The sequence below is a fragment of the Lemur catta genome, chromosome 2 (genome assembly GCF_020740605.2).
Source record: "Lemur catta isolate mLemCat1 chromosome 2, mLemCat1.pri, whole genome shotgun sequence".
Classification (NCBI taxonomy): domain Eukaryota; kingdom Metazoa; phylum Chordata; class Mammalia; order Primates; family Lemuridae; genus Lemur; species Lemur catta.
In genome coordinates, this window is record NC_059129.1 from 141,256,454 (window position 1) to 141,282,818 (window position 26,365).

General features: G+C 39.1%; 1 protein-coding gene across 7 annotated transcripts in view; it reads left to right on the top strand.

The window, feature by feature from the left end:
• MAP3K4 (mitogen-activated protein kinase kinase kinase 4) overlaps positions 1-26,365 on the top strand; it is a 107,631-nt gene that overhangs the window by 59,523 nt on the left and 21,743 nt on the right. For 5 of the 7 annotated variants that reach the window (XM_045544698.1, XM_045544695.1, XM_045544697.1 and 2 more), the window contains exons 4-15: positions 4,320-4,562; positions 7,075-7,221; positions 13,412-13,569; positions 16,723-16,839; positions 17,919-18,018; positions 18,159-18,242; positions 19,230-19,496; positions 20,915-21,064; positions 23,009-23,170; positions 23,657-23,790; positions 24,634-24,712; positions 25,450-25,528. In XM_045544698.1, coding sequence (XP_045400654.1) covers positions 4,320-4,562; positions 7,075-7,221; positions 13,412-13,569; positions 16,723-16,839; positions 17,919-18,018; positions 18,159-18,242; positions 19,230-19,496; positions 20,915-21,064; positions 23,009-23,170; positions 23,657-23,790; positions 24,634-24,712; positions 25,450-25,528 — 1,720 coding nt within the window. The remainder of the gene's footprint in view (positions 1-4,319; positions 4,563-7,074; positions 7,222-13,411; positions 13,570-16,722; positions 16,840-17,918; positions 18,019-18,158; positions 18,243-19,229; positions 19,497-20,914; positions 21,065-23,008; positions 23,171-23,656; positions 23,791-24,633; positions 24,713-25,449; positions 25,529-26,365) is intronic. The other 2 variants (XM_045544696.1, XM_045544699.1) reach the window with 1 other exon arrangement.

Below are 26,365 nucleotides of genomic sequence, written 5' to 3' on the forward strand. Positions count from 1 at the left end.
TGCAGAATACATACCAAGTGAGCATTCCAAATCTGTCATGTTGGCACTCAAAAAGTTTTGGATTTTGGAGCATTTTGGATTTCACATTTTCGGATTAGGGATGCTCAATCTGTATAAGCTTTGTTAGATTTATGGCTTGTCACTTCCTTTGGTATTTTTCTTCCCCTGTTTTGAGATATTTATTCTAATCCAATTTTCACTGGACTAGACTCTATCATACTTCCTTGAGTAGTGTTTTAGAGAAGGTAAGTGAATTGTACTTTGAGTTCTTCCCTGTTCAAAGAGGTTTGGTTTTGTTTTCTTCACATATTAATGATATCTTGAATATGCCAAAAGCTTTCTTCGTCTTTTTTTTTTCTTTATGGAACTCCTATTAGTCTTTTGTTAGACTGTCTAAATCTGACGTCCATATCTCTTACTTTTTCCTCAAAATTTTTATTCCTTTTTCCTTTTGCTTTGAGTTATAGTAGTATTTTGTGTAATTTATAAATTATTCAGTTTTTGGCAATATTCATTCTATTTTCATTGTTTTTATTGAATTTGTTTAAAAAAATCTTAATTTATTATTTTCCAGAGGACCTTAATGACATCTTGCATTACGGTATCTTTATGGTTCCCTCTGTTTCCTTTGTTCAGTCAGTATTAATTGAAGCCAGGTGTTCTGATTTTTCACCTTGGTCTTCTCTTAAGGAAACTGCTGTTTCCTCTTAAGTGCTGGGTTTTTAATGTCTGCTCCTTTCTGTCTGGACTTGTACTGACTTACCCTGTACCACCAACAGGAAAGAGTTTCCTCAGTGCCTCTGGGCGTCTGGCTGTGGGGTCTCTCAGGTGGAGTGGTCTTCCTGTTGGGTGGTAGGGGTGGTTCTACCACCTGCCTGTAGCAGATGAGTTAACAGGCTGGGACTGTAGAGACTGCCAAAAGAAGTCTTTAGAATTTTATTATAGAAAGTTTGCTGAATTTTATAGAGCTTTAAATAAACATTTTTTTCTGATGTCATTATACTAGGAAAAAAAGCATTTATGGTGCCTAAAGTCTTTATACAGATACATCTTAACCCTGACCATATTTATCACAAGTAATCATTTTAAAAATTTTGCACCTATTTTAGAAATTCTTCCTGTTAGGGAAACCCAAGTATGTACTAATTTAAATGCAGAAGTACATGTTGAACGTGAAAGTATAGACTAATTTTGTTTTCCTAGGTGCCATGCAGATTACTAAGTAGAAATACTCAAAGTGTTTCCCAATTTATATTTTAGTGGTTATATGCTAACATTTTATTTGGTTGATGTCAGGTTATAATAGCTTAAATGTCTACGTTTTAAGGAGCAGAGGAAATTTTTTCCTTTCAAGCATTTAATTGGGAATTTTATGCTGTCTAAGAAAACAATCTTTATTTTTGTCCTTAAAGTGTATCCCTGTTATGCCAAGTATGTGTTATTTTTTTTTTTTACAAGACGTCCACTTTTAAAACTGTAGAGCTTGTCAACTTCTCACTAAAATAATTGCTATTGTCATTAAGGATTATAATAAATCTGAGAACTAAGAATTTATTAACAAGATTGATCTGGTCCTGTGTTCCATTCTTTTTTGTTAGGTTGTAAATAGCCAGAGAAGAAGCAATACTGACACTTTTGTAGGAGTATTTACCTGTTAATTTGTTCAGCATTTATTGTGTGGCAGGTACTCTAAGTGTTGGAAATCTATAGTTAATTAGAGATAAAGTCTTCTTTTTCATGGAGCTGATGGTCTAATAGGTAAATCAAATAGATAAAATAACACATTATAGTAAAGCATGGTCAATACAACTGAGGAAGTATGTATGTGCAAGGCACAAATATTGTGAGAAGGGGAGAGATTAAATGCATATCTGAGGCAATCACAGAAGACTATAGAGGAGGGTGGCATCTGAGCTTCTTCCTAATGAGAGTAAGAGTTCACCAGGGACAGGGCATTGTTAGCAGATCATAACCTCCAATAATAAACGGTATTAATTTATGCAGAAGGCCAGAGGCATGTTTCTTGACGTCAGGGAAATGTTAGAGGTGTATGGGTAAAGACAAAGGAGTGGCGGTAGGAGATAAGGATCAGGATCTCCATAGAGACGAGGCCATTAGGCTAAGTAAACATGCCTAATGCTTAGGGCTGCTAGCGGAGCCATGTGTTTTAAATTAGAAGAAGGGTTAAGACAACCCTTAGAATAAAATCACTTTGGGGGTTATTGTGAGGTCAGTGGATTGAAATGTTGGAATTGGAAAAGCAGTTAAAAAGCCAGTGTGAATTAAGGTAGTTAGAGTATAGAGGAGAAGGTAGATTTGAGGAGTATTCAAAAATAGGGCTAGTAAACTTGTTAAATGTCTGCATGTATATTTCAGCGGAAGAGAAGTGTGGAAGACTGTGAAATGTGATTAACACAGGGACAGGGAACCATCCTGAAGAAGGTAATAGCTGTAAAACATAGCTCAGTCTATAGCTGAGGTTCTTTGCAATTCAGATACCGAGTCCTCTGAAAGTTGTAGGTGTCGGGGTTTGCACAAATCTGACCTAAGATGTGGTTGCTTGCGTTTGCTGCAAAGCAATCATGGTCTAGTGAGAGACAGACATGTTAACAGTAGTAGCTTTACAAATTTATATGTAGTATGTTTTTAAAGGCACTTTTTCCACATGTATACAGTATTCTATTTAATCTTTAATTTTCAAAAGAAGTGCAATGATTACACTATGTATCAAATGAAGAAACCACACCTGAGAGACTACTCAGTGCTTCCAGAATCACATCAGAAATTAACTGACTTGAAACCAGGTTTTCTGATTTGGGGACCTTGATTTTTTTCTAATTAAGCCACACTGTCACTATAAAGAAAGTCAAAATGAACTCAAGGTTTAGAGTTGCTTTAGTTGGCATGCTGTGTGTGTGGGGTGAGATTAAAGTCTTTAGAAAAGTATCATGAGACGAGCCTTGAAAACTAGATTTCCAATGGACAAATGAGGAGAGGAGCGTTTCCAGGTGAGGAAGCAGCGTGGGCAGAGGCAGGCTGGTGAGGGCACATGTGTGCGAGGGTCGGCTGAGGACAAGAGAGGCAAGGCTGCATGGGAAGGTGGGACTAGGTCAGGGAGGGTCTGCCGTATCAGGCTGAGTTCCTTGGGCTGTATTTTAGGTAGGCAGCAGGGGGCCTTGAAAGTGTCAGATGAGGATATCATTCATGAATTCAGCAACAAACATTTAGTGTGCTGTAATAAATGCCAGGCATTGGGACGGTGGGTGAAATGTGAAATGCTCTGGTGGGGGGGAAGGGGGCGAGGAGGACTGCAGGAGAAGCAGGGACACTGGAGAGCCATAGAGGAGGCAGAGGGAGGGTGCGCCCAGAAACAAGTTGGCCTGGCTCGGCCCCGGGGGAGGGCTGCTGGACAGCAGAGTCCTGGCATGGAAGCCGGGATAGACCGTGTGGCCCTTAAAGGCAAGGTCAGAGTTAGACTTTCTTCAGGTGGATCCTGGAGTGCCATGAGCATATCTGAGGTGTGTTTTGAAATGGTCACTCTGGCTACTATGCGGAGATCAAATTAAGGGTCAAGATGGGAGCAGGGGAAACAGTTAAGAGCTCGCAGTGACCCGCAGGGGATATATGAATGACATCACAAAAGCAGAATAGCTACAATTGGTGACATTGTAAGTTGAAGAAAAGTTGAAGTTTTCAAGTTTTGATGGCCTCAGTTTTCTCAATAAAAGGAGAAGACAAGGTTTTTGAAAGTGATTGGTCAGATGATATTGCCAGAGGTTTAGGAACAGTGGAAAACTCCAAATCCCCTGTTTTATGGGGAAAGGTAAAGGAATTTGAGGGGGACCACTAAAAGAATTGGTTGAACCCACTAATTTTTATGTTTTCATCAGTGGCTACTTAGGATGAGCTACTAATATTACCTGATTTTTGTAATGTTTTTTCCAATTTTAATAATTCTCTATTTTCTCAGTCTAGAGATAATTGTGGATATTACTGTATATAACCTTCAAACTAGTGTTCTGATCATTTTAAGTGTGATGCAAAGATGTTAAAGATAAACTTCATTCTTTTTCTACTATACTTTTGATGAAAGTATTTATTACAATTTGGTTTTAGTTCTTGTTTTGGTTTTCTAACATTCTTAGAAGTTTTTGTGTCTGTGGGAAAATGTTGAATTATTAAAGATTCTTTTCCCTCTGAAATTGGAATTTTGTGGATTTGCCAGCAAATTATAGAGAATAATAGTTTGTAACCGTAATAACCATAGGATATTGTCCTGTATGCTCTTTTAATCTTTACCTGTTGAATTTTTTCTATAGTCTTCTGAATTTCCAGATCCCATGTGGAGTTCAGATTATGTGCAGTTGTCCAGGACACCACCTTCCTCTGAGCAGAGGTGCAGCGCTGTGTCGTGGGAAGAGCTGAAGGCCATGGATTTACCCTCATTCGAACCTGCCTTCTTAGTCCTCTGTCGAGTCCTTCTGAACGTTATACACGAGTGTCTGAAATTAAGATTGGAACAGAGACCTGCTGGAGAACCATCTCTCCTGAGTATTAAGCAGGTTTGCTTCAAAGACTGTTTCTAATACTTAACAATTATTATATTCTACAGGCTTATTTTTATTTTGAGGGTTTTTTCTCCCTAATTGTTGCAAATAGTGGGAAATGAGTGTATGTTAGTGATTTTAAGCTGTGCTTTTTAGGAAAATTTAAAATGTTCTTTACATGCCATCCTCACAGATAGGATTATGGCTGAAGTTTTCTACCATCCATTTCCTTGTTCTAAAAGGATATAAAAATACAGTGACATTATGTCCCTCTACATTATTTATGTCAGTCTTTGAAGGCTGGAAATTTAAAATTATTCACATGAATAAAAGAATACAAGTTCCTTAAATTTATTTTTTTGTTTTATTTAAGGTACATGTAAGCAGATAAATGTCTTTAGAGTATGCAGAGGGGAGACGTTTGGACTTCAGCAGTGGTGTCATTTAAACAGTCATGACAACTCTGATTTACCAGTAGTTGTTTGTTTTGGATGGGATCTCACGGGGGTTTGATATTCCAGGGGCAGGAGAATGGCTGGAAGCAGTTGTATCTCACAGAGTGAGTGCTGAAGAGGGACTGTATTTATCCTTTGTGATGTTAACATACTGACATCCACTGTATAAAAGAAAAAATTTCAGATCTTGTCCCAAAAAAAGAAAGGCTGGTGTGTTTTTCATGGACTGTGCAGGTGTATCCCCTAGAGCCTGCTTGGCTCTATGAATGACAGGACGGAACATAGGTAAGCAGTGGAGACTGAGGAAAGATGGGTGAATACAGGGCATACAGCAGCAAAACGGGATTCGTGTGTGTTTGCTCAGTAGGTACAGACTAGAGTGACCATAGAGGCCAGTTGGAGATGGCCCCTGCCCCTCCCTCATTGCCTTCCCTTTGATGTGCACCCGACACTGACCAGAGCTCTGTTTCCACATAAGCTCTCCTTCTTCTCACTGTCTTGTTTCTGGTGAGAAGAGCCTTGCCTTCAACTTGTACTCCATATTGCAGTGGTTATCTGTGAACTCCTTTCCTCACAAAACAGATGCTTCAGAAATACAACCTGGTAAAACAAGGTGGAGTTTACTTTTTGCTGATGGGGCTGTTGTGAGAGGATTAAATAGTAATATATGTTAAAAACACTTCAAAAAATAGGAAAGAATACTTAGATTAATAAAGCATTGCTAGACTAAAAACAGTAGAAATCTTGATTAAAATGCATTCAAAGTTTAGTCATAAGCACATAAGTGACATCTTTAATGTAGAAATCATATAATTTGAACAGAATACTTTTTAGTGCATTTAACTATAGCCATTAGCTCTCTTATTGTGGATAATTACTTTTAAAACATTTATGGGAATGACTTCTGTCTATAAAAGTAATCCATGTTTATTTTAGAAAATTCAAAAAGTACAGAAAATGATACAAACAAAAATAAAAATCACCCAATTATGCTGCCACTCAGATAACCACTATAACATCTGGTATATTTCTATCCATTTGTTTTTCCTGCACATAGTGTTTTTCCTGCACGTATATACATATATAAGTAAGTCTGCATGTATGTGTGTGATTTTTTTTTTTTCCTTTTTTAAAATATTTTTCAAGCACAAGAATTTAAATGGCTGCAATAGTGTTCTACGGTATAGGTGCATCATAATTTATTCCCCATAGTCTTAAATAATTTTGTGATAAATATATTTGTAGATAAGTCTTAGTCTACATCTCTGATTACTTCTTGGGTATAAGACATAACAGTAAGTAAGTAAGTCATACATTTTTAGATTCTAGAAAGTTTGTACCAGTTTACTTTCCCATTAGCAGCAGTGAAGGTTTGGCTAGTATGTATGGAAATGAGAGTAACTGCATGATTTCATCTCACAGTCCCTGTTGACTCCACCTTGAAGAGGTCAGGTCCCAGCCTTGTAGTAATGGGAAGGGCTTTCCGGATTGTCTCACTTCGGCCGCCTTCCCTTTTTGATGTGTTGCTTACCAGGCCTGTATATCGCACATTTTCCCATCATTTTGCTTAGTTTTTTCCTTGACTTCCATCTAACGTCATTAGATTAATCTTAGGTTTGTTTGCTTGTTTTTGCTATTGTTAGAGTTTTTTGGTGGTAGACTAGGCCACATCAGCATAAGTAAACTATGCTAAATTATCACAAAGGCCACCCTGCTCTGTGGTGTGTAAGTATATTTGAATCTTCACTGTGTTTTTGGTTGAAATTTACCAGTTTCATTAGGACATTTTTTCCCTCTCATATCACTTGTCTTAAAATGTAAATTAGTAGAAAAATTGACCTTATGCTGTGGGATTTATTTTCTATATAAATCTGCAGAATATATTTTAGCAAAGCAGTAGCTGCCTATGTGGTATTTTCTCACTGTATTCATGCTGTGATATTAAATCCTTTTATTTTCACTACTTTGTTTTCTTTCTGAGTTTTTTGAGGATTTAAGTGGAGAGGTGTGAAACTGACCAATAATCTGGTCAGGATGTATAACTGATGAAGTCCGTGTCTGTTCTTTTGCAGCTGGTGAGAGAGTGTAAAGAGGTCCTGAAAGGCGGCCTTCTGATGAAACAGTACTACCTGTTCATGCTGCAGGAGGTTCTAGATGACTTGGAGAAGACTGACTGCAACATTGATGCTTTCGAAGAAGATCTGCATAAAATGCTGATGGTCAGGAACAGGGGGAGGAATTCCTCATAAGTGTGTGTGTGTGTGTATGTGTGTGTGTGTGTGTGTGTGGTGATCTTGAACCTGAGTCTTTCCATCTGGTATTAGATTATACCTGTTCTTCCTAAATTCACATTCTAAAAATTCTCAATGGTTTTTAAGTTGGAATTTTTGACACATGTTAACCTCGTTCATTTGCTGATTGTAGAATCGTTTATCTTATAGCAGAATGGCCCAGAAATGGAATCAAAATCTGATCCTATTTTATGGAACCTTCTGTCATCAGCCATTTCTGTAATACCTGGAATGTGCTAGGGACCTTGCATGGCTCTGGGAATAGTGAAGCATGACAAGAAACTCATAGTCTAGTAGGGACTGGGCTTGATGGATACTTCTACCCCCGAGTGCTAAGTGCTAGGGGAGAAGTGTGCTGAGCTGGGGCACCTGAACGAGAGGAAGCTGAATCATGAAGGAGGAGTCAAGGGTTAGTCAAGGAAACGGGCACATTTGAGGACTTGTAAATAGTTTGATTTGGCAGGTGTAGACCTATTTTTATTTCTTCCTGAATGGAGAGCCCCAGTTGTCTTACATGCATGGTGTTTGCCCTCTGCTTTCTAACCACTGTACTGTTGTTCATGTTCTTCTTTCCTGTTAGAAATATCCCTCCTTATCTGCCCATTTAAGACTTACTTTCTGGTTTTGTTTTTCTCTAGAAAGCTTAATCTGACATTTTAGCCTACATTTATCTGTACTTTCTTTGAACTTTTTTAGCAGTTATAGTTAGAACTATACTATTTAACATTTAAACAGAGACTCTGTTCTCAGGTTTCCCTAATTATACTGAAAGCTTTATGAGCCAGGGGCTATAACTTGAAATTCTTTTGTTGTCTATAATGTCTGGTAGAGGGTTATGTATAGTAAGCCCATGTTAGTTCCATTAGGGTCTATGCACAGATGATTACATGATGGGGCAGGCTAAGGAAATAATATAGAAAGCTACGTGCTCATGGGCGTATTGTTTTGGGGGTGCTTTCATCCTTGCTTAACATTCACTGTGTCCTGCCTCAAGATGTCTACAGCTCCTCCATATACCCGCCTCACTTTCTAGGCTGGAAGAAAAGGGGAAAAGAACCTTGCCAGCTAAGTCCAGACTGTTTCATGAGAACAGTATGAACTCTTCTGGAAGCCACACCCAGCAGATTTTCCTCCATCTTACTGACCAGACTTGTTGCATGGCCTCATTAATGTTATGGAAGCTGGGAATTCGAATACTGAGCTTTCCGGCCTCTATAGTATTAATATTATAAAAGTAGAGAAGGAATAATGTGGCTTGGAATGGGACTTATCATACCTGACATATTATGAGAAATAATTTTAATGAGTTTGAAATTATTTTCTAATTGTTTGGTGAAAATACATAAAAGACCAGAGTGTATAAAATGGTTGCATTTTGAAATACTATATATTTGTTTTGTCCCAAAAGGTCTTTATCATTGAAAAGTTATGGTAAAAAGCAATAAGCAAATCATTTTTTTCTCTCTTTCTGTGGATGATTAAACCAGAAGTTTAAAAAGACAAAATGTTCTGTCAGTCGGGAGGAGCAGGATGAGGTGCATCAGGTGAACTGCCTTCCCGGACAGCCAGTTTCCGTGCCCTCCGTGTACCTGTGCTATGGTGAAAGCCTAGGTTAAGTGAATTACCAGCATTCCCAGCTAGTTAGTCTTAGAAATGCTTAGAGTTTAGTTTTGGCTTTGCTATCAATTATCTGTATGAGGCATAATCTCTAATCTCACAGATGAAAACACTAGAAATTATCACTGGTTTTAAATTTTGCCCTGGTATATGTTAGAAGGATCAGAACAGGGGCATGTTTTGAGAACTGGGGAACCCAAACAAAATCGTTGTTTCTATTAGGAAGGAAGGAGAGACTGACTATTGGATAGGCAAACATCCACATCTGTTTGCCACAGATCTGTTTACCACAACGTCATTCTCTTGAAACTCACCAAAAACAGCAAAGAAAAAAAATTCCACGTTCAGAAAAGGAGGAAATTGGCCATAGTATCTATTCCTCCACCCTTTCCAAAAACAAAAAGACTGTGAGAATTATTTGCCTTGAAATGTCGACTAAAATGAGGATGAACACAAGCTCTAAATACTTTTCCACCTTAGACTGGAGGGCCCATCCAGGGATTAATTAGAACCGTGATATCTAGGGATATGAATAGCTGTGAGAGAAGCAGAGCATATCCCTGCAGAGATCCTGTTGTTTACTGAAGATCTGCAGGACAGAAGGAGCATCAGTAGAGACCCTACTGCCTGCAGCTTAACCTGTCAGCCAGGCAGGCCTGCCCAGTGGGAGCTCTGTTAGAAGCGGGAGGGGGAGGAAGTCTGTGACTTAGGGGGCTTTACTCTGTGTTATGTTATCCATTGTACTTGAAAAACTGAGGTGCTTAGATATACAGGCCAAAAGAAATAAAGGAAATAACTTGGAGAGTGTTTGAGGCATCAGTCCTACCGTAAAGCTATGAATTAGCTCATTTCCCTGATCTCTGGCTTCAAAAATAACCCAAACAATACACATATTAATATGTGATGTAGGAATATGTGATAGGCTTAAGGAAAGCACATTAAAAAGAATTTATATGAAAATGATGACAAGATGTGATAGTTGTAGAAGACACACAAGAGAGAGCCCATGTATGCACAATTAGTGTTTCTGCAGAATAAAGACCAAAGGAGCAGAAATGATTTAATTTTTTATTCTACAGATTAATTCTTGGGTATCTACTGTGTGCCAGGCAGGGTCACACCAGGGTACTGCGGATGTAATGATGAGCATAAACTCCTCTTGGAATTCAAGAATGGTGGGGACATGGCAGTTGTGTAGTCATGCAAACATAAAATTGCAACTGAAAAGTGCCACCAAGGAAAGGCACAGGTCTTTTGTGGACTCTAATGGTAAGACTTGAGCTTGTATAGATGTTCAAGAAGGCTTTTCTGAGGAAGGGGCACTGGAGTTTATCTGAAGCTTATCTGTATTATAATCCAACTATGCAAAGCTTAGACAAAAATTTATACTTTGTATGTTGTAATTTATGTGCTAACAGATTGTTTTAAAAAGCATACAAACTAGAAGGAAACATACTAAATTCATGATAATTGTTGTCTCTGGGGAAGGAGGAAAGAGATAAAAGTGAAGAGAGAAAAACAGAAATTAACTTTCTGGTATCTTATTTCTTATTGAAAAAATATCTAAAGCAAATATGACAAAATCTTAACATTTGTTCATTCTGGGTGACATTTGTTAGAATATTTTTTAACCTCTTTGCTTTTTAATTAAAAAGATGGAAGGAAACACTTTTTTGACAGAAGGCAGCAGAGACAAACTCTCTGTTGGGAAGGAGCATGGCAGGAACAGAGGTTACAAGAAAAGCCCTGTGAAGGGCTGATTCTGGCTGCAGTTTGGAGAACAGGCTGGAGAGAACCAGAGCAGATGTGAGAAGGCCGGTTCGAGGCTATTGCTGTAGTACATATGCTTGTCCTTGGATTAGAGTGGTGTCACATTCAGAAAGAAGTGTAAGGATTCAAAAGAAATTTAGGAAGTGAAATTGCCAGGACTCAGTGATGGATTGGAAATGGGAGAAGTATTGAGAGTGAGTGCTGGGTGTCGAGCTCCTGCAGCTGGGCGAATAGTGAAGGCGACGAGTCCAGTGAGGGCTTTTAAATTGGCCTGAGACCACTTGAAAGCCTTTGAGACTGACTTTGTTAAGGGAAAGAGATGGAAGTGTGTATGTGTGTGAGGGGGGCGGGGGGAGTGCCGTTCCTCTTGGGTCTCAAACTCAAAACACAAATACTGAGATTAGGAGGAACAGTGGCTCCTCTACTGTAAAGAAGGGAAGGAGGTGACTATGTAATAGTGTGTAGGTTTGCATTTCTCGCATCAGGAAGATGAGAGAGTTTATATCAAATGACTTTTTTTTTGCAAAGAGAGGTAAGATCATCTGAGAATGGGTGAAGGTGGATATTGGCGGTCTGAGAAAAATGGGGAAGTTTCAAACTAGTGGTTATGGAGAGAAAAGAAAAATGAGTTGAGTAGAGATATAAATATGATTACCAAAAATGTATGCCATGTGGTTGGTGATATGATTGTGTAGCACAGTGATTCTTCCCATCAGGTGACTTTCTGGTGGCCCCGGCTTCCTGAGTATGGGTTTGATGAATGGGATAGTTGGGCTCCAGTTGGCTTTGGGGTCTTGATAGACAGGTGAGATGAAAAGGCAGTGAGGGGCCACAGGGACTTCAGCGTACTGACAGGAGTGCTGTTGAAAGGACAAGCCCATGGATCTGAACTGAATCGGGAGTAAAGTGAACAAAGGAAGGGGGGCCATGAGTTGGAGAAAGATGAGGAATGACAGTAGGAATTAGAGGGCATTTTGGATAAAGTGAAAAGAACAGTTGCGGTCGTAGTGGTTGAACAGATCAACTGGAAGGAGCAGAGGAGGCTTTAGCATCAGGGTATTTGCATTGGTGATTTGGGGGCTGGAGCAGTTCTGATAATGGCAGGATCCAGGGTGGAGCCCTGTAGGGAAGTGGGAATGGAGCAGTCAGGGGACTGAGCAGCAGTGGTGGTGGGTGGGCCATGCATGTGGTTCCAGGTTTCAGGGCACAATGGCTAAGCCCGAGCTGGAGGGAGGGTTGTCAGAGGCCAGCTCTTGAAGGTGGGGTGATGAAAAGTCAGTAGGTGACAGTGTGAAGAGGAGGGGTTGATGGTATGGTTGATGACATGAATCTTAAAGGGCGGGGGCTTTTCGTTTTGATTTTTAAATAAGAACGTGTAGAGTAGTGGCTTAAAAGGAGCAGTGGGAAGCAAGAGGGTGCCAGCCCTTTGCAGCTCTGGAGCATGCAGAAAGATAAATAGTTGCCCCTTGAGAGGGTCTTGAAGGAGAAGTGCTGGCCCAGGGAGAGCCAGCTCTCAAGGGGCCAAGGAGATGGGGGGCACTCCGAGAAGGGGGGCAGCTCAGGGCCTGCTGTGGAAAAGACTTGTTTCGCTTGGGGAGGATGATGGTAGATCCGTGAATGGCAGGTTCCCCGCATGCAGCTCTTGTAGCAGACCCAGGACTGCAGAGTCACTGCACGGCCTGGAGGGTGGAAGGACCTGGATGCATTAAAAAATACAGCAGAAGAAATTTTTCTTGAAATAAGGAAAAGACTTGAAATTTGCCTATGGAAAGTTATCATGGGATCTCAGGAAAGAAAAATCATTTAAGATGTAGCGTGATGAAAAAACTGCAATCAAAGGATAGAGAAAGAATCCTATGAACATCTGCGTGTAGAACCCTAAGAGTAGGCACCTTCAGGATGTGGGAGAGTGGTGGCAGTGGGTGGTCAGGCTGGCATCATTTCTTCACACCAGCATCACACTCGGTGGTAAAAGGGAATGTGTGACTCAAGTATTTTCTACCCAGTCAAGTTATCCTTTAAGTAAGAGAGTCCATAGACAGTGATGTTTTATAATACAGCCATTGTAAACCTGTTGAGAAAAACTGTTTGATAGTGAAACGCTACTAACCAGCAGATAACTCAGAATGAGAATTTTGGAAGGGAAAGCTGTTGTGATAGGACTTGTGGGCATAAACTCCACTTCAGAACAACTGGGTATTTTGGTTATAAATCACAATTTGTATGTCACGAACCTTGAAAAAATTGTATCACAGAATTCTGGATCAGGAAAGGGTGGTGGGAATAAGTGTGTTCATTTCCTCTTCGGCACATAAGAAACCATCTCAAGCTAAACCAAATAATTAAACAAGTAAGGATCCTGACCTCTTAAAGAAATAATGTTTACAATATATTCATAATGAAAATTTCTAGGTGCTAGGGTTTAATTTTTTTTTCCTTTGTTGTACTTCTCTATACACTGTGAACAGTTTAGTTATTTTCTTAGGAATTTGAAGGTGTTGTGAATAGTGTTAAATTGCTGAGGAGTCAAGATTTTTGTAACTTTTTCAAAAATCCTCATTTAGACATTTGCTAACAATGGTGAAGAATCCTGCTTCTCCTGGTGTTGCATGCTTTTAACTCTCTCTTCTGCCTTGCCCTTCTGAGTCATAGCTTTTGTTTTCATAGGTGAAAGTTGTGGGTTGCTGAATTCTACTCTCAAGTATTTCCCTTTGCATTTTTGTATTTTAAGGTATATTTTGATTACATGAGAAGCTGGATCCAAATGCTACAGCAATTACCTCAAGCATCCCATAGTTTAAAAAATCTGTTAGAAGAAGAATGGAATTTCACCAAAGAAATAACTCACTACATACGGGGAGGAGAAGCACAGGCCGGAAAGCTCTTCTGGTAGGAATCCTTGTGCCTGAGTCTGGCTTCCTTCCTTCCTCACTCTCACTCCCCGTTTCCTCATCAATTCTCTTCCATACATTAAAATGTTTAGTCACTTGGAAATTACAATTTTTACATCTTATATGGGCCCCTGGAGGACTTTTGGCACTATCTGGAGACACTTTAGATTGTCATGACTGGGAGATGCTGAGTATCTAGTGGGTAGAGGGCAGGCTGCTGCTGAGTACCCCACAATGCACGGGACAGCCCCACCACAGAATTTTCCACTCAAAGTGTTGATTTTGACCTTGAAAAATCCTGTCTTAGAATAAACCCTCCCATTTATTTCTCGTTTGTTTGTTTTTAATATGGAGGAGAATCTAAGTCCTTTTAGAGTAGAATATACCTGTGTGTAACAGGCTTGGTGGGGACACTTAGCACTTATGAAGTACGTGATTTTACTGTCACTGTTCGGGGATAATCGCGGGGAGGAGAGTGCAGCCACTGGTGTGTCTGTTCTAGGGAATGAATGCAGGGCCCTGGCCGTTGAGCACAGGGCGTATTTCCCTCGTCTTTCCTGGTGGCTGCTGCACCTCGGCCTTGCTTCGGTTCCCTGAGAACTAGTGTTGTCCTGTGCTCCAGGTTCTGTTGCCTCCGTCAGTGCTACCTGCTCCCACCTGTCTCTCAGCCATTTTATCTCTTCCTTCATCTTTTTTGTGTGGTCTTTCATGCCCAGCGCAGATGTTCTTGCCCTGCCTTTGTGTGCGTTCTGTGGGGCTTCAGCAACTCACCCATCTGTGTCTCATGCCCCGTATCTCAAAATCCTGTATCCACTTCTCTGCCCCAATTCTTTTTACATCCTCTCTTTTTGTTTTGGGTGAGCCGGGAACTTGCTCTTGTCTCCTAAGTCTCCCAGGCCTTCAGGCTCTGATCCCCAGGCTGACTGTCCTTTTAAAATAACGCCTTAAAAATGCATTCATTGCCGTTTTTAACATCTCTCTTCTCTTAATTTTCACTAATTCTGCTTTGCATACAATTCTTTCTGTTTACATTTTCTGTTTCCAGCCTGCCGAGCTTTGTGGAAGCAAAATTTTTAAAGGTTACTATTGAGTTTCACTACAAATTCCTGTTAGTAATTTCACTGTACCCTCACTTCCTCCCGTCAGTCTCTGTGTTTTTATCTTTTGCTGGTACTCCAAGTTCCCCAGGGCACACTCCCTGGCCTTGGCCTTCGTGATCCTCGTTCTGAGAAGCTCCCAGGGCTTTTTCACTGCAGCTTGCAGACTGCGCACTTCTAGTTTTGGACGCCTTTGCATTTTATCTGTTGTATTAGAGCAGCAGTTTCTGCTTTATATACTGTTTCTCCCGGCTCAATCAATGTTGAAATCAACCCTGACTTCTTTCTTTGTCACGCACACTACTCGAATCCTTTCGGCTGTCCCTTCAGGATACATCCGGAATCTGCCCTCTGCCCGCCGAGCACTGCATGCTGCCACTCTCCCGAGGTTGTCGGTGCTCACGCACATCATCACCGTGGCTCTCTAAGCAGTCTCGCTGCTCCTGCCCGTAATCTCCTGTAGTTCATTCTCAACATCGTAGCCAGAGTGATCTACCTAGACTGTATGTGAGACCATTTTCTCCTCTCAGTACTCCAGCTGCTCCCCGTCTTACTCAGTATGAAAGTGAGAGTGCCTGAAGGGCACGTCTGACTTCTCATTACGTCTCTCTCTCCTGCCAGACTCTACTGTGCTGCTCCACAGCCACGTGATGTCCCTACTGTTTCTCACGGGGCTGGGCATGTTCCCGCCGCAAGCCCTTTGCACGTACAGGTCCCTCTACGTGGCCTGCTCGTCCCCGAGTTATTTTCCTGATTCATTTTCCCGCCTTCTTCAGGTCTTTGTCCAAATGTTACCTTCTCAGTATATTTAAAATTGAAATTCCTACCCACAAGTATTCTTGAGGTTTTTTTCCCCTATTTTTTCTCTCCATAGCACGTACTAATATCTGAAATAAAATATATTTTCCTTTTTTGTTGTATTTATTGTTTTGCTCCATTCACTAGAGGGCTTTTGTCTCTTTTGTTCACTGCTGCTTAGTACATGCTAGGCACCCAATATCTGTTGAATAAGTCCACCCTGGATGTGCATGTATATTCTTCTTCTTAAAAGCGTGTTTCTAATCAGGTCCCTTTCCCGCTCGGATATCACAGTAATTAGCAGGCCACTCAGGGCCCTCCCCAGCATGGCTCCAGTTTACTCTCCTGGCCTCACTTCAGCTCCCTTTGTGGCATAAACACCCTCCACTCCTTTCAGATTGGACAGGTTCTTTTTTCACAGACATGCCACTTGCTTGACGTATCTTTATTGCTTTTAATTGTATTTATTGTTCTTCCTGGACTTTCTTTCCCCCTCTTTCATTTTATTCCCGACAGATCCCCTTTTTGCACTATCGTTTTACCTGTTAAAATTCTGCATTTGCCTCCAAGGACCATTGCAGGGCTTTTTAGCCATGAAACTGTGCCTTCAGCTGGGTTTGATCTTTCTCCTCTGACGACAACCCTAGCACTTTCCTTCTACCACCTCTGATCCTGGTTATATATTAATACTTACCTGTGCTTTTACTAGATCATAGGTCTTTTCCTTGCACATCGTGGAGGTGAATAAACTGTTGGATTTTTACGACACTCAGATTTATTTTGTACACTTGGGTGTACATTTTAACACTAGTATTTAGAATTGTGTATTCAGTGAGAAGAATCAGCTATGTAGTCTTATTTACTGACTATAAAAAGCTAATGTGAGGGAAATTTTTTAAAACAGTTGCTTTCAAGAAATTCACTTTTTTTCTTATCATTTATTTTATACCATTTTGAACATTTAAGATTGAAATAACATTTGTATAATAATCACGTAGCTACTGTGCATACAATTTAGGATTTTAAGGTTTATAATGAAATATGTGGTAATAGAACAAAGTTACATACATGCCATAATCCAGATTTCTCCTTTTTCACATTAATCATGATTTTATATTAGAAAAGAAAATTCTCATTGTTGATTTTTATACTATTGAAGCAGTAGCTGAGCTTTTCAGTTCCTCATTCAAGAATTAGGATATGAGTGAGGACAATTTTTCTTCTTTGTTTTATTTTTGTTATTTTTGTTCCCTTAGTGACATTGCAGGAATGCTGCTGAAATCTACAGGCAGTTTTCTAGAATTTGGCTTACAGGAGAGCTGTGCTGAATTTTGGACCAGTGCTGATGATAGCAGTGCTTCAGATGAAATCAGGTTGGAGCTGTACTTTCTTTCCTCTTCCATTTCTTATCTCGTGTAGTGTTACCCTTGGTGATGAGCCTCGAATGATAATATTTTGGGGGGAACCAGTTGTTAAATATTTACCAGACCTTGTTTAAACTTAATTGTGTTGGACTGGAAGAGTTTGGGCAATAGACCTAAAAGGATTTATTTATTACTGCCTTGTCTTTTCGTATGACCTCTTAGTTATGGTTTTATGTGAAATTTTTTTGAAAGTGAACTTAGAATTTATTAAGCACAATAAAAATAGTGCCTTTAGTGAAAGGGATAAAGTTGACTAAAAATGAATAGAATTTTGTTCATCTACATTTTCTGGGATGTCTTTAATATTATGTTTCTGTCCTTTAAAACCTGTGTGGTGGTCCATTAATGTATTTTAATGACATTTGATACATTTTTATTTTTATACTTAGCTTATTCCATCTATTCAACTTTGTGAAACCATGGCTTACTCCTCTGTTAATGTCCTCCAGTTCTATGTACATAGTATTTATGTTGAAATTGGTGTTTTTTGTGGCATATGTATCAGCCATGTAGCCACTCTGTGGCTATATAATCACCAATGTCTTATGATTCAACTTTAGTAAATGCTCAAGTAGAACTGACTTCTCTGGGGCTAAAATATTTTCTCTCAGCATCCAAGGTTTGATGAAAAATACATTTGTTTTTATGCCAGGGTTAAAGAAAGAAGTCCCCACATAGATTCTTACCTGGGAAAATAGTGAATAACTGAGAAATGGAATGAATCAGATTGTAGGTCTTAGAGTTTTAAGAGCTAGCATGGTGGTTTTAAAATACAAATGAGAATGCAAGAATTAAGATAATGAACTAGAAAATGGCTCTTATGATGCTCTAATTGTTTACTCCAGGATGGGTCAAAAGGGAGGGGGTTTCACAGCAGTTGTGATGGGAGTATTTACACCAGAGAAATTGGCATGTACCACGTAAGACCACTGTGATTTGGAATTTGCTTCATCTTTATTGTTAAATGCCTCTTGTACCCCTGGGGTATTCCCTAATGTGTTCTAATTGGACTTCAATCCTCTTGGCAGGAGGTCTGTTATAGAGATCAGCCGAGCACTGAAGGAGCTCTTTCATGAAGCCAGAGAAAGAGCCTCGAAAGCACTAGGATTTGCCAAAATGTTGAGAAAGGTGAGTTTACAACCCTGATTAATTATTATCTTTTCTTATTTTTCTTTTATTTTTTTCTTTTATTTATTTATTTATTTATTTTTATCTTATTTTTTAAGAAAGCTAACCCTAAAGAAGTTTCTTTGTAACTGTGATCCTAGGACCTGGAAATAGCAGCAGAATTCATACTTTCAGCCCCAGTTAGAGATCTCCTGGATGTTCTGAAATCAAAACAGTATGTTAAGGTAAGTATTTTAGGTGGTGTAATTGAAATATTTTGCCTTTCCTACTTTATTCTAAAACAGGCAAATTTTTTCTTAAACGTCCAGACAGTAAATATTTTAAGCTTGAGAGACTATACATTTACCCCAGTTGTAAGAGCGTCACATAATTCCCAGTGAAATAATTGAAAAAATGAATTTTTTCATACTTATTAACTTGGCTTAAGAATGCAGACAAGTAATCAAATATTTACTCATACTGTTTAATTTATTAATTTAGCTACACATATGTATTTAACATAATGTATATAAGAAGATAATACTGATTTTAGATAATGGTTTTGTTTCATACCCTTATACTTCCCGAGGCAATTCAGAGGTTTTACAATGAATCTTTGACATCAGTGTCTAGTTCATCACTAGAGCCACTTTTTGAGCAACCATCTTTACTCCCTTTAAAGTTGTTTGAGATTTCAGCACCTTTAGAATCTGTGTATGAGGTCATCACTGGAAATTTTGTCCCAAGCCCACAATTTTACCCCACTCACATACCTAGGGTGACTTGCACAACATCATCATGTGTATTGCTTGTTAAAATGATCTTTAAGGAAGTTTTTATGATCACCCCACCCCACCCCAGAATAGCTAGTGAATCTCTGTTAACATTTTTTGCCTTTTTCTGAGTTAGGTGACTTTCTGTAAGCATTGCAAACTAGCATTGATTGAGGTTATTTCAGACTAACTTTCCTCCCCCAAGGGGTGTTTTCTTTGTTGCAGAGAAGAAACGGCTAGAGGGATGCTGTGTAGTGGGGGAGACTCCATAAGGGCCGCCCTTTCCCTCGGTCACACTGAACTGAGCTGCTTGCAGTTCTCCTCGCTGCTCTGATTAATGCCTTTCCCACATCTCCTTCCCCGAACCTGCTGGTTTTTCCTAGTTTGTTTTTTTAAATAATGTATTTCTCTAATGTGCACTGTTCCTTAATTTAAGATTTTGGATTATGTCTTTTCTAGGTACAAATTCCTGGGTTGGAAAACTTGCAAATGTTTGTTCCAGACACTCTTGCTGAGGAGAAGAATATTATTTTGCAGTTACTCAATGCAGCTGCAGGAAAGGACTGTTCAAAAGAGTCAGATGACATGTTCTTTGATGCCTACCTACTTCTAACCAAGCAGAGTGATCGAGCCCGTGATTCAGAGGACAGCTGGGCCACGTGGGAAGCACAGCCTGTCAAAATTGTGCCTCAGGTGGAGACTGTTGACACCCTGAGAAGCATGCAGGTGTGTCCACGCCCCTTCCCACCCCAGTTCTCCCTACCCCAACCTTTCAGCAGTATTCCTTACTTAAAATACTTCTAGGAAAAATGAATTGCTAGCGGCTCATGAATGATTCATTAACTGCCCGAATAATCTCAACTATGTACTTACCCAAAATGTGCCTCAATGTGTTAATAGGTAATTTTGCAGCATAATTTGTACCAAAATGGTCCATCAAATTCTATTAAGTATATTAAATTATACTGGAATATTTGAAATCATCTCTTTCATTTATACCTTTCCTTAGCTCAGTCATGTAGTTAGCTCTGTAAAGCTGTGATCCGAAAGAAATTATGTAACTCATTAATTAAAACTGTGAAAAGCCTCCTCATGTTGCTTGTGTTCAGCTTTGGGGCAGTGATGGCGAACGTGCCCATGTACCTCGTGAGCACACTGGCCTGCTGTCTCTCTCCACCCCGACAAATCTGCTCTTATATTCCCTGTCTCAATGAATCGTGCTGCGTCCATGCACTTGTTTAAACCAGATATGTGACAGTTAATATCTGTTCAACCTCCCACCCTTCCAGTTAACCATGAGCCCTGGCAGGCCGGAAGCATTTCCAGTGAATGACCCTTTCCTGCATCCCCAGAGCACTGCCGCGGTCAGAACTTCACCATCCCTCCCCGGAACTATTGCGGTTTCTTACTTGCAGTTTCACTGCTTCAAGCCTCAACTCCCCTCCCTCCAATCCTGTATTTGCTTTTGTAATACATCTGACCACAGATGTACTCAAAATACTGCAATGACACTCTCTCTCTTAAAGAATAAAAGTAATAAAAGTCTTGGTTTCTTAATATTCATACAAGGGCCCTCATTTAATTCTCCTCTTACTGCTGACTGTTCCGTCTTCACTTGCTGCTCCAGCATACTCAGCTCCACACCCACCTCCACACCCACCTCCACACCCATCTCCACACCCACCTCCACACCCACACACACTCACCTCCACACCCACATACATCCACACACACCCACCTCCACCCCCACACACCCCCACATCCGCACCCACACACACCCACACACCTCTATACCCACACACACCCACATACACCCACCTCCACACCCATATACACCCACTCTGTCTCCCTCTTACACACTGCACCACAGCATTGCACTAGTTGGAGTTCTAGGATATTTCAAAGATGTCATTCCCACACTGTCCTTTGGGATCCTTCCCTACTGTGCTGAAGATCCTAGAGGTCAGTGCCCACTGCAGTTGTTGCCCTGTGGGAGCAGCTTTGCTTGAAAATGACTTTCTGATCAGATGATTGTTGGCCTGGTAGCCCTGAAGCTGGCATTATTTTTGGACTGGGCTTTTGACTGGAATGGGAAAACAGTAATTGGGTCTGTTTTTATGCCCTATATTTGATTTTCCTCCCAGGTGGATAATGTTTTACTGGTTGTCATGCAGTCTGCCCATCTCACCATTCAGAGAAAAGCTTTCCAGCAGTCCATTGAGGGACTTATGACTCTGTGCCAAGAGCAGACGTCCAGTCAGCCAGTCATCGCCAAAGCTTTGCAGCAGCTGAAGGTATTGCACCATTCTCTCTGCCTTGGCGAGTCTGTTTCCTTTGGATTAATGCTGTGGAAGAATCAGGGTCTTGATGTCGTGATGTGTGTAAGGTAGTATCTTTCCAGGAACTTGAGCTCTTAAATTGCTCTCCCCATTCTCCCTCTCCCCAGTACACATTTTTTCACGTCTAAACTAAAAATTCCTGGATCTTTCTTTGAACTGTAGTAATTTAGATTTGGAGAAGCTAGAAAATTGAGCAGTTATGTGACTTCATAATGGCCACGCGGCTGGTCAGTAGCAAACCTGAGATTGGAATTTAGGTCTCTTCATTTCCAATGTAAATTTCTTTCTCCTTCAGCAGTTGCCAGAGGTATGTCATATTAGTAATGCGTAATCTGAAAGAAGATTTATTATTTTAACAAATAGTTCAGCCAAATTGACTGTACTAGGAAAAAACCAGTTGTAGACAGGCGCAAAGGCTTTTCAAAGTTTGTGACGAGCCGCAGCCTTGCCGCCTTTCCCCGTTATTTTCTGTTTTCACTAGTTTGTATTTTGTTTGCCGTTTATCAGTCTCGATCTCATCCACACTTTTCCACAGGCCATCACTTATGTCTTTTCAGTCACAAAAGCAGCACTTTCTGAAATTATAAGTCACTTGATAAACATTTGTTTTTTCTTCTGTCAATCTGATTTGTCTTATTTATCTATAAACATTTATTAACTAAATTTCTGTCTTATCTTATAGATTGTAATCCCACCCTGTTACCAGGGCAGGAGACTTTTTTCTTTTAGTTTGAGCCAGTGAACTCTGGAGAGTGCAAGAGTATGTAAAATATTGATTATTCTTGAGTTTACGGAATTTATAGCCCTAATGACCTGAATTGTCACACTAAAGTACAGAGGATGGAGAAATTAGAGCCTCCTGATAGCCTCTGGGAATTGTACCATAGTAGCATTTCAGTTTGGGAGGTTCAAAAGATGCAATTGAGAAGGAACTGACAAAAGGCACATTTGGGCGTTGATGTGCATGGATCGAGACTATGAGTTGCTCACTGAATGTCACATGGTCTAATTTGGCTGGGTCTTGATGTATACAATGGAAAGCAGTAAGAGATAAGACTGGTAAAATAAGGTGGACAAAAATCAGATTGTTGAGAGATGTCAGGTTTTATTTTCTAAGCCTCAGGGAGTTGAAAATTTTGGAAGAATGTTTTGTAACAATATGTAGGGTGTTGCTTGATGGAGACTGTGTGTGCACATGTGTGATGAAGGGTGGGTGGAAAGGGAGACCACTTTGGAGCTCCTGTGGTGTTGCTGAGAGAGGTGACGAAAGCTGGAGCCCAGGCAGGGCTTCTCAGCCTCAGCGCTGTGGCCACCAATTCTTTGTTGTGGGTTCTGTCCTATGCATGGTGTGATGGTTAGCAGCATCTCTGGCCTCTACCTGGCACCAGATGCCATTAGATTCTACCCTTCTTCCAAGTTTTGACAATCACAAATATCTCGAGACTATGTCTCTAGACATCAGCCCCAGGTGAGAACCCCTGGGTGAGAGAGTAACCATGGAATAAGAAGGACAGTGTGATTTGATGACTCTGTGGAGGCCATTTAGTACATGGGCTTTTTCACTCTGTGGGACTGAAACCATACTTATGCTGGAGCTGCCATCTGGAGAGGAAAAGCAACAGGTGGTTAATAAACAAAAATATTGAAGACATAAGCATCTATTCTAAGACCAGATTAGAATTATCATTTCAAATGCATTTGTTTTCTTGTATTTCATAAGATGTTAAAGAATGTCTAATACAAATAAAAATGAAAATAATATCATTTCCTCTATATTCGGTCATTCCTTTTGATACTAAATGTGGCTGAAATGTATTGCGATGATAAATGTCTTTAAAATGCAGTAAGTATTGTGTGATTTGCTTTGTTTTGGATTAATCATGGTTTGGCATTCTTTAGAATGATGCATTAGAGCTATGCAACAGAATAAGCAATGCCATTGACCGAGTGGACCACATGTTCACATCAGAATTTGATGCTGAAGTTGATGAATCTGAATCTGTCACGTTGCAACAGTACTATCGAGAAGCAATGATTCAGGCGTACAATTTTGGGTTCGAGGTAAGTTCAAAATAAGAGGAAACATGTAGTACAGTTTAGTAATTGCTTGGTAACTTACCTACAGAAAGTATTATGAATCTTTTACAGTAAAGCTGATATTAATTGTAATCACAGCTTAATTAAGAATGTGATCCTGTACTGCTGCTGAATATTAGAGTGTTAGTTTACTTTTAAACTGTCAGATAGTTGCCCATGTTTTATTTTGTGCTAACAGTTACCTGCTTACATCTTAAAACTTTAAGAGATATTTAATATCCTAAAAGTACATTCTTAATTTAAACTTAAGAATAGAATATTTATGAAATTGCATTTTGGGACACTTTATATAATTGTTCAAAATATATTAATATAAATCTTAACATGTGCTTTTAATTGTATTTTACTGTTTGTTTTTAGAAAATGACATTTTAGACATGCATTGTAGTGTGTGGGCATTACTACGATGGTTGTTTTCTTAATTTTGATATACATGAAATCTCCTTACAGTATCATAAAGAAGTTGTACGTTTGATGTCTGGAGAGTTTAGGCAGAAGATAGGAGACAAATATATAAGCTTCGCCCGGAAGTGGATGAATTATGTCCTGACTAAATGTGAGAGTGGCAGAGGTACAAGACCCAGGTAATAACCAAGTAGGATACTTCCTGAATGAGCCATGTGGGGTTGGCAGTACTTTGTTTGTGCATGTTATGTGAGATTTTTGAACAGATGACATGAAAGGGAGCATTCTAAACTCTTTAGTGAACAGTTTTTTTACATGAAAATATATACACAGAAAACCCTGTAACTCTGGGAAAAAAAATTGATTAAATAATTTGTTCCAAACTGAGTTATCTTTAAGGGAGTTTACATTCTCCCTGGACAAGTCTTCCTGATTGCTTGTTTTCTTCCTCCCTCGTGAACTCTAGGACTTGGTACAAATGGAAAACAGTTTGGTAACCAGTTTATTAAGAAACCATTTTGGAATTTGCAGGGAGAAGTGTGTAAATCATCTATGAGGCTCAAGAGTAGTTCCACTAAGTACACAGAGTTATTAAAGTATCATGACTGTGTGAAAAGTAGCTGTGTGTTCTGTAGTTCACAATGGAGGGGCATCATCGGGCACTTTTTTAAAGCCATTAAACCATTACTCCAAGTTAGAGAAAATACACATTTGTTACAGCTGTGACTACAAATTGGAACTTTATCTTACACAGCTCAAATAATTGTTGAATTACAAATGGCACCCATTTCATCTAAAATCTTCCATGCTTCCCAATTGCTTAAAAATCAAATTAAATTTAAAAAAATCCTTAACCTTCTTTCCCAAAAGATCACACTGTAAACTTTCTCAACTCAGGTATTTATATGCAGACAGAAAAATGTGTTTTGTTCGAGGTAATAATTTTCCAATTATATACAGTCGAGAACTGCTGTAACATTTTCTTGGCGGTTTTGTGATTATTGAACTTTTTCACATAACAGGTGGGCAACTCAAGGATTTGATTTTCTACAAGCAATTGAACCTGCCTTTATTTCAGCTTTACCAGAAGATGACTTCTTGGTATGGAATATTCTAAAGTTTTTTTCATTTAAAAACAGGTTGATGACTCTCTATTTCCTGGTTGTCTATGTTTTATATATATTATTATAGTGGTTCTTAATTTTTTTTTATTAAATAGTAATTATAATGATAATGCTGAGAAGTGAAAGCACTCTTAATGGCATAGTAAGATGTTAGGTGCTTTTCTTTTTGTAACAATAGTGTTCTAAGTCGATGTCTAGTTGTTTGTAAACCCTGGCATCTCTTAAATGTTAGTTTTGTATTTTATAAACTGCCATCACAGTTGCTGCTTTTTGGCAGTTTAATGAAGAGAACAAGGATTAGGTATTTCACTTCGGTGTGCATCATTTGAGAGCATAATGCCAGTGTTAAATGTTATCACTGTTAGTCTGATAAATTCCATCAGATCAAAAAGATGTTGTTCAAAATGTTCGTTCATTCACTTTATCCTCCCAGTAGTAGAGATGATTACATGAAAAGTTCTTTGCTTATTACATTGTAGGAAATTGCTAATTTGCTTTTATTTATACAAATGGAATTATGTGCTATAATTATTTTCAACTATATACAGTTTATGTTTATGTTTGTACTTATTTTCTTTTAGCCTAGCTTTGAAAATATTTACTTAGGGTAGCATGTTTTTTCAAATATACTGAATACTTCATTTGTGTTACTGGTATAATTAAGAGAGTATACATTTCTTCTTTTCTCCATTGCCATTTTCCTTTGGTTTCTAGAGTTTACAAGCCTTGATGAATGAATGCATTGGCCATGTCATAGGAAAACCGCACAGTCCTGTTACAGGTTTGTACCTTGGTAAGATGGCTGTTACAGCATTTCTCCTGGAAAATACTGGTCTTGTGATTGCAGTCATTTAAAATGGTGTAAGAGATGTTTTAAGACTATTCAGGAAAATGACATTGAAAGTGACAGAAATGAGGTTTATGCATATATAGACAACTCCACAGTAATCTTTCTAAACCTGACAGGCAGGTTAAAATGCCAACCTAAGTTATTCCATACTAGCCAGCAGTGTTAAACTCCATTTTTTTTTTTCCTACACCAACATTACCATTCTATTCTCTTCCTTAAAATCTTTTCTTATGGGAAGGACAGGCTGGAAGAGGTAGTTGTTTGCAAGTAGCAGGAGCCTACCCTGCTGTAGGTGGACGAGGACAGTTTATCTGCTGCTCCTTCCTCACGTTTTGAAGGAGAAAGCCATCTGTTTTCTCCACAGCCTAAGTACTCATTTCCTCACTAACTGCAGTAAATTCTGATTTGGTTTTACTTTTAAAAATCAAGTTTAGTTATGCTACAATATACATTAATTACAATTTTCAATTGCAGTTAATGTAGTTTTACAGTGTATGTTGAATAATGTACAGTTTTACAGTATACATTGAAATTTTAAAACCAAAATATGTATCAAGAAAAGGCTGTTTAATGCCATTCTTGAGATAATTTGTAAATAAAACTGTATTTATATGTAACTTAGAGATCTGATGCAATTTAAATTACAAAAAATAATTCATTAAATAATAAATTATTAAACACCAACTATATTTCTTAAAGGGTACTTGCTAGGTACAGAAAATTTAGTAAGAACACATTTTAATTGTTGGTTTTTTATCTTTAAAATTCACTTAGTTTATA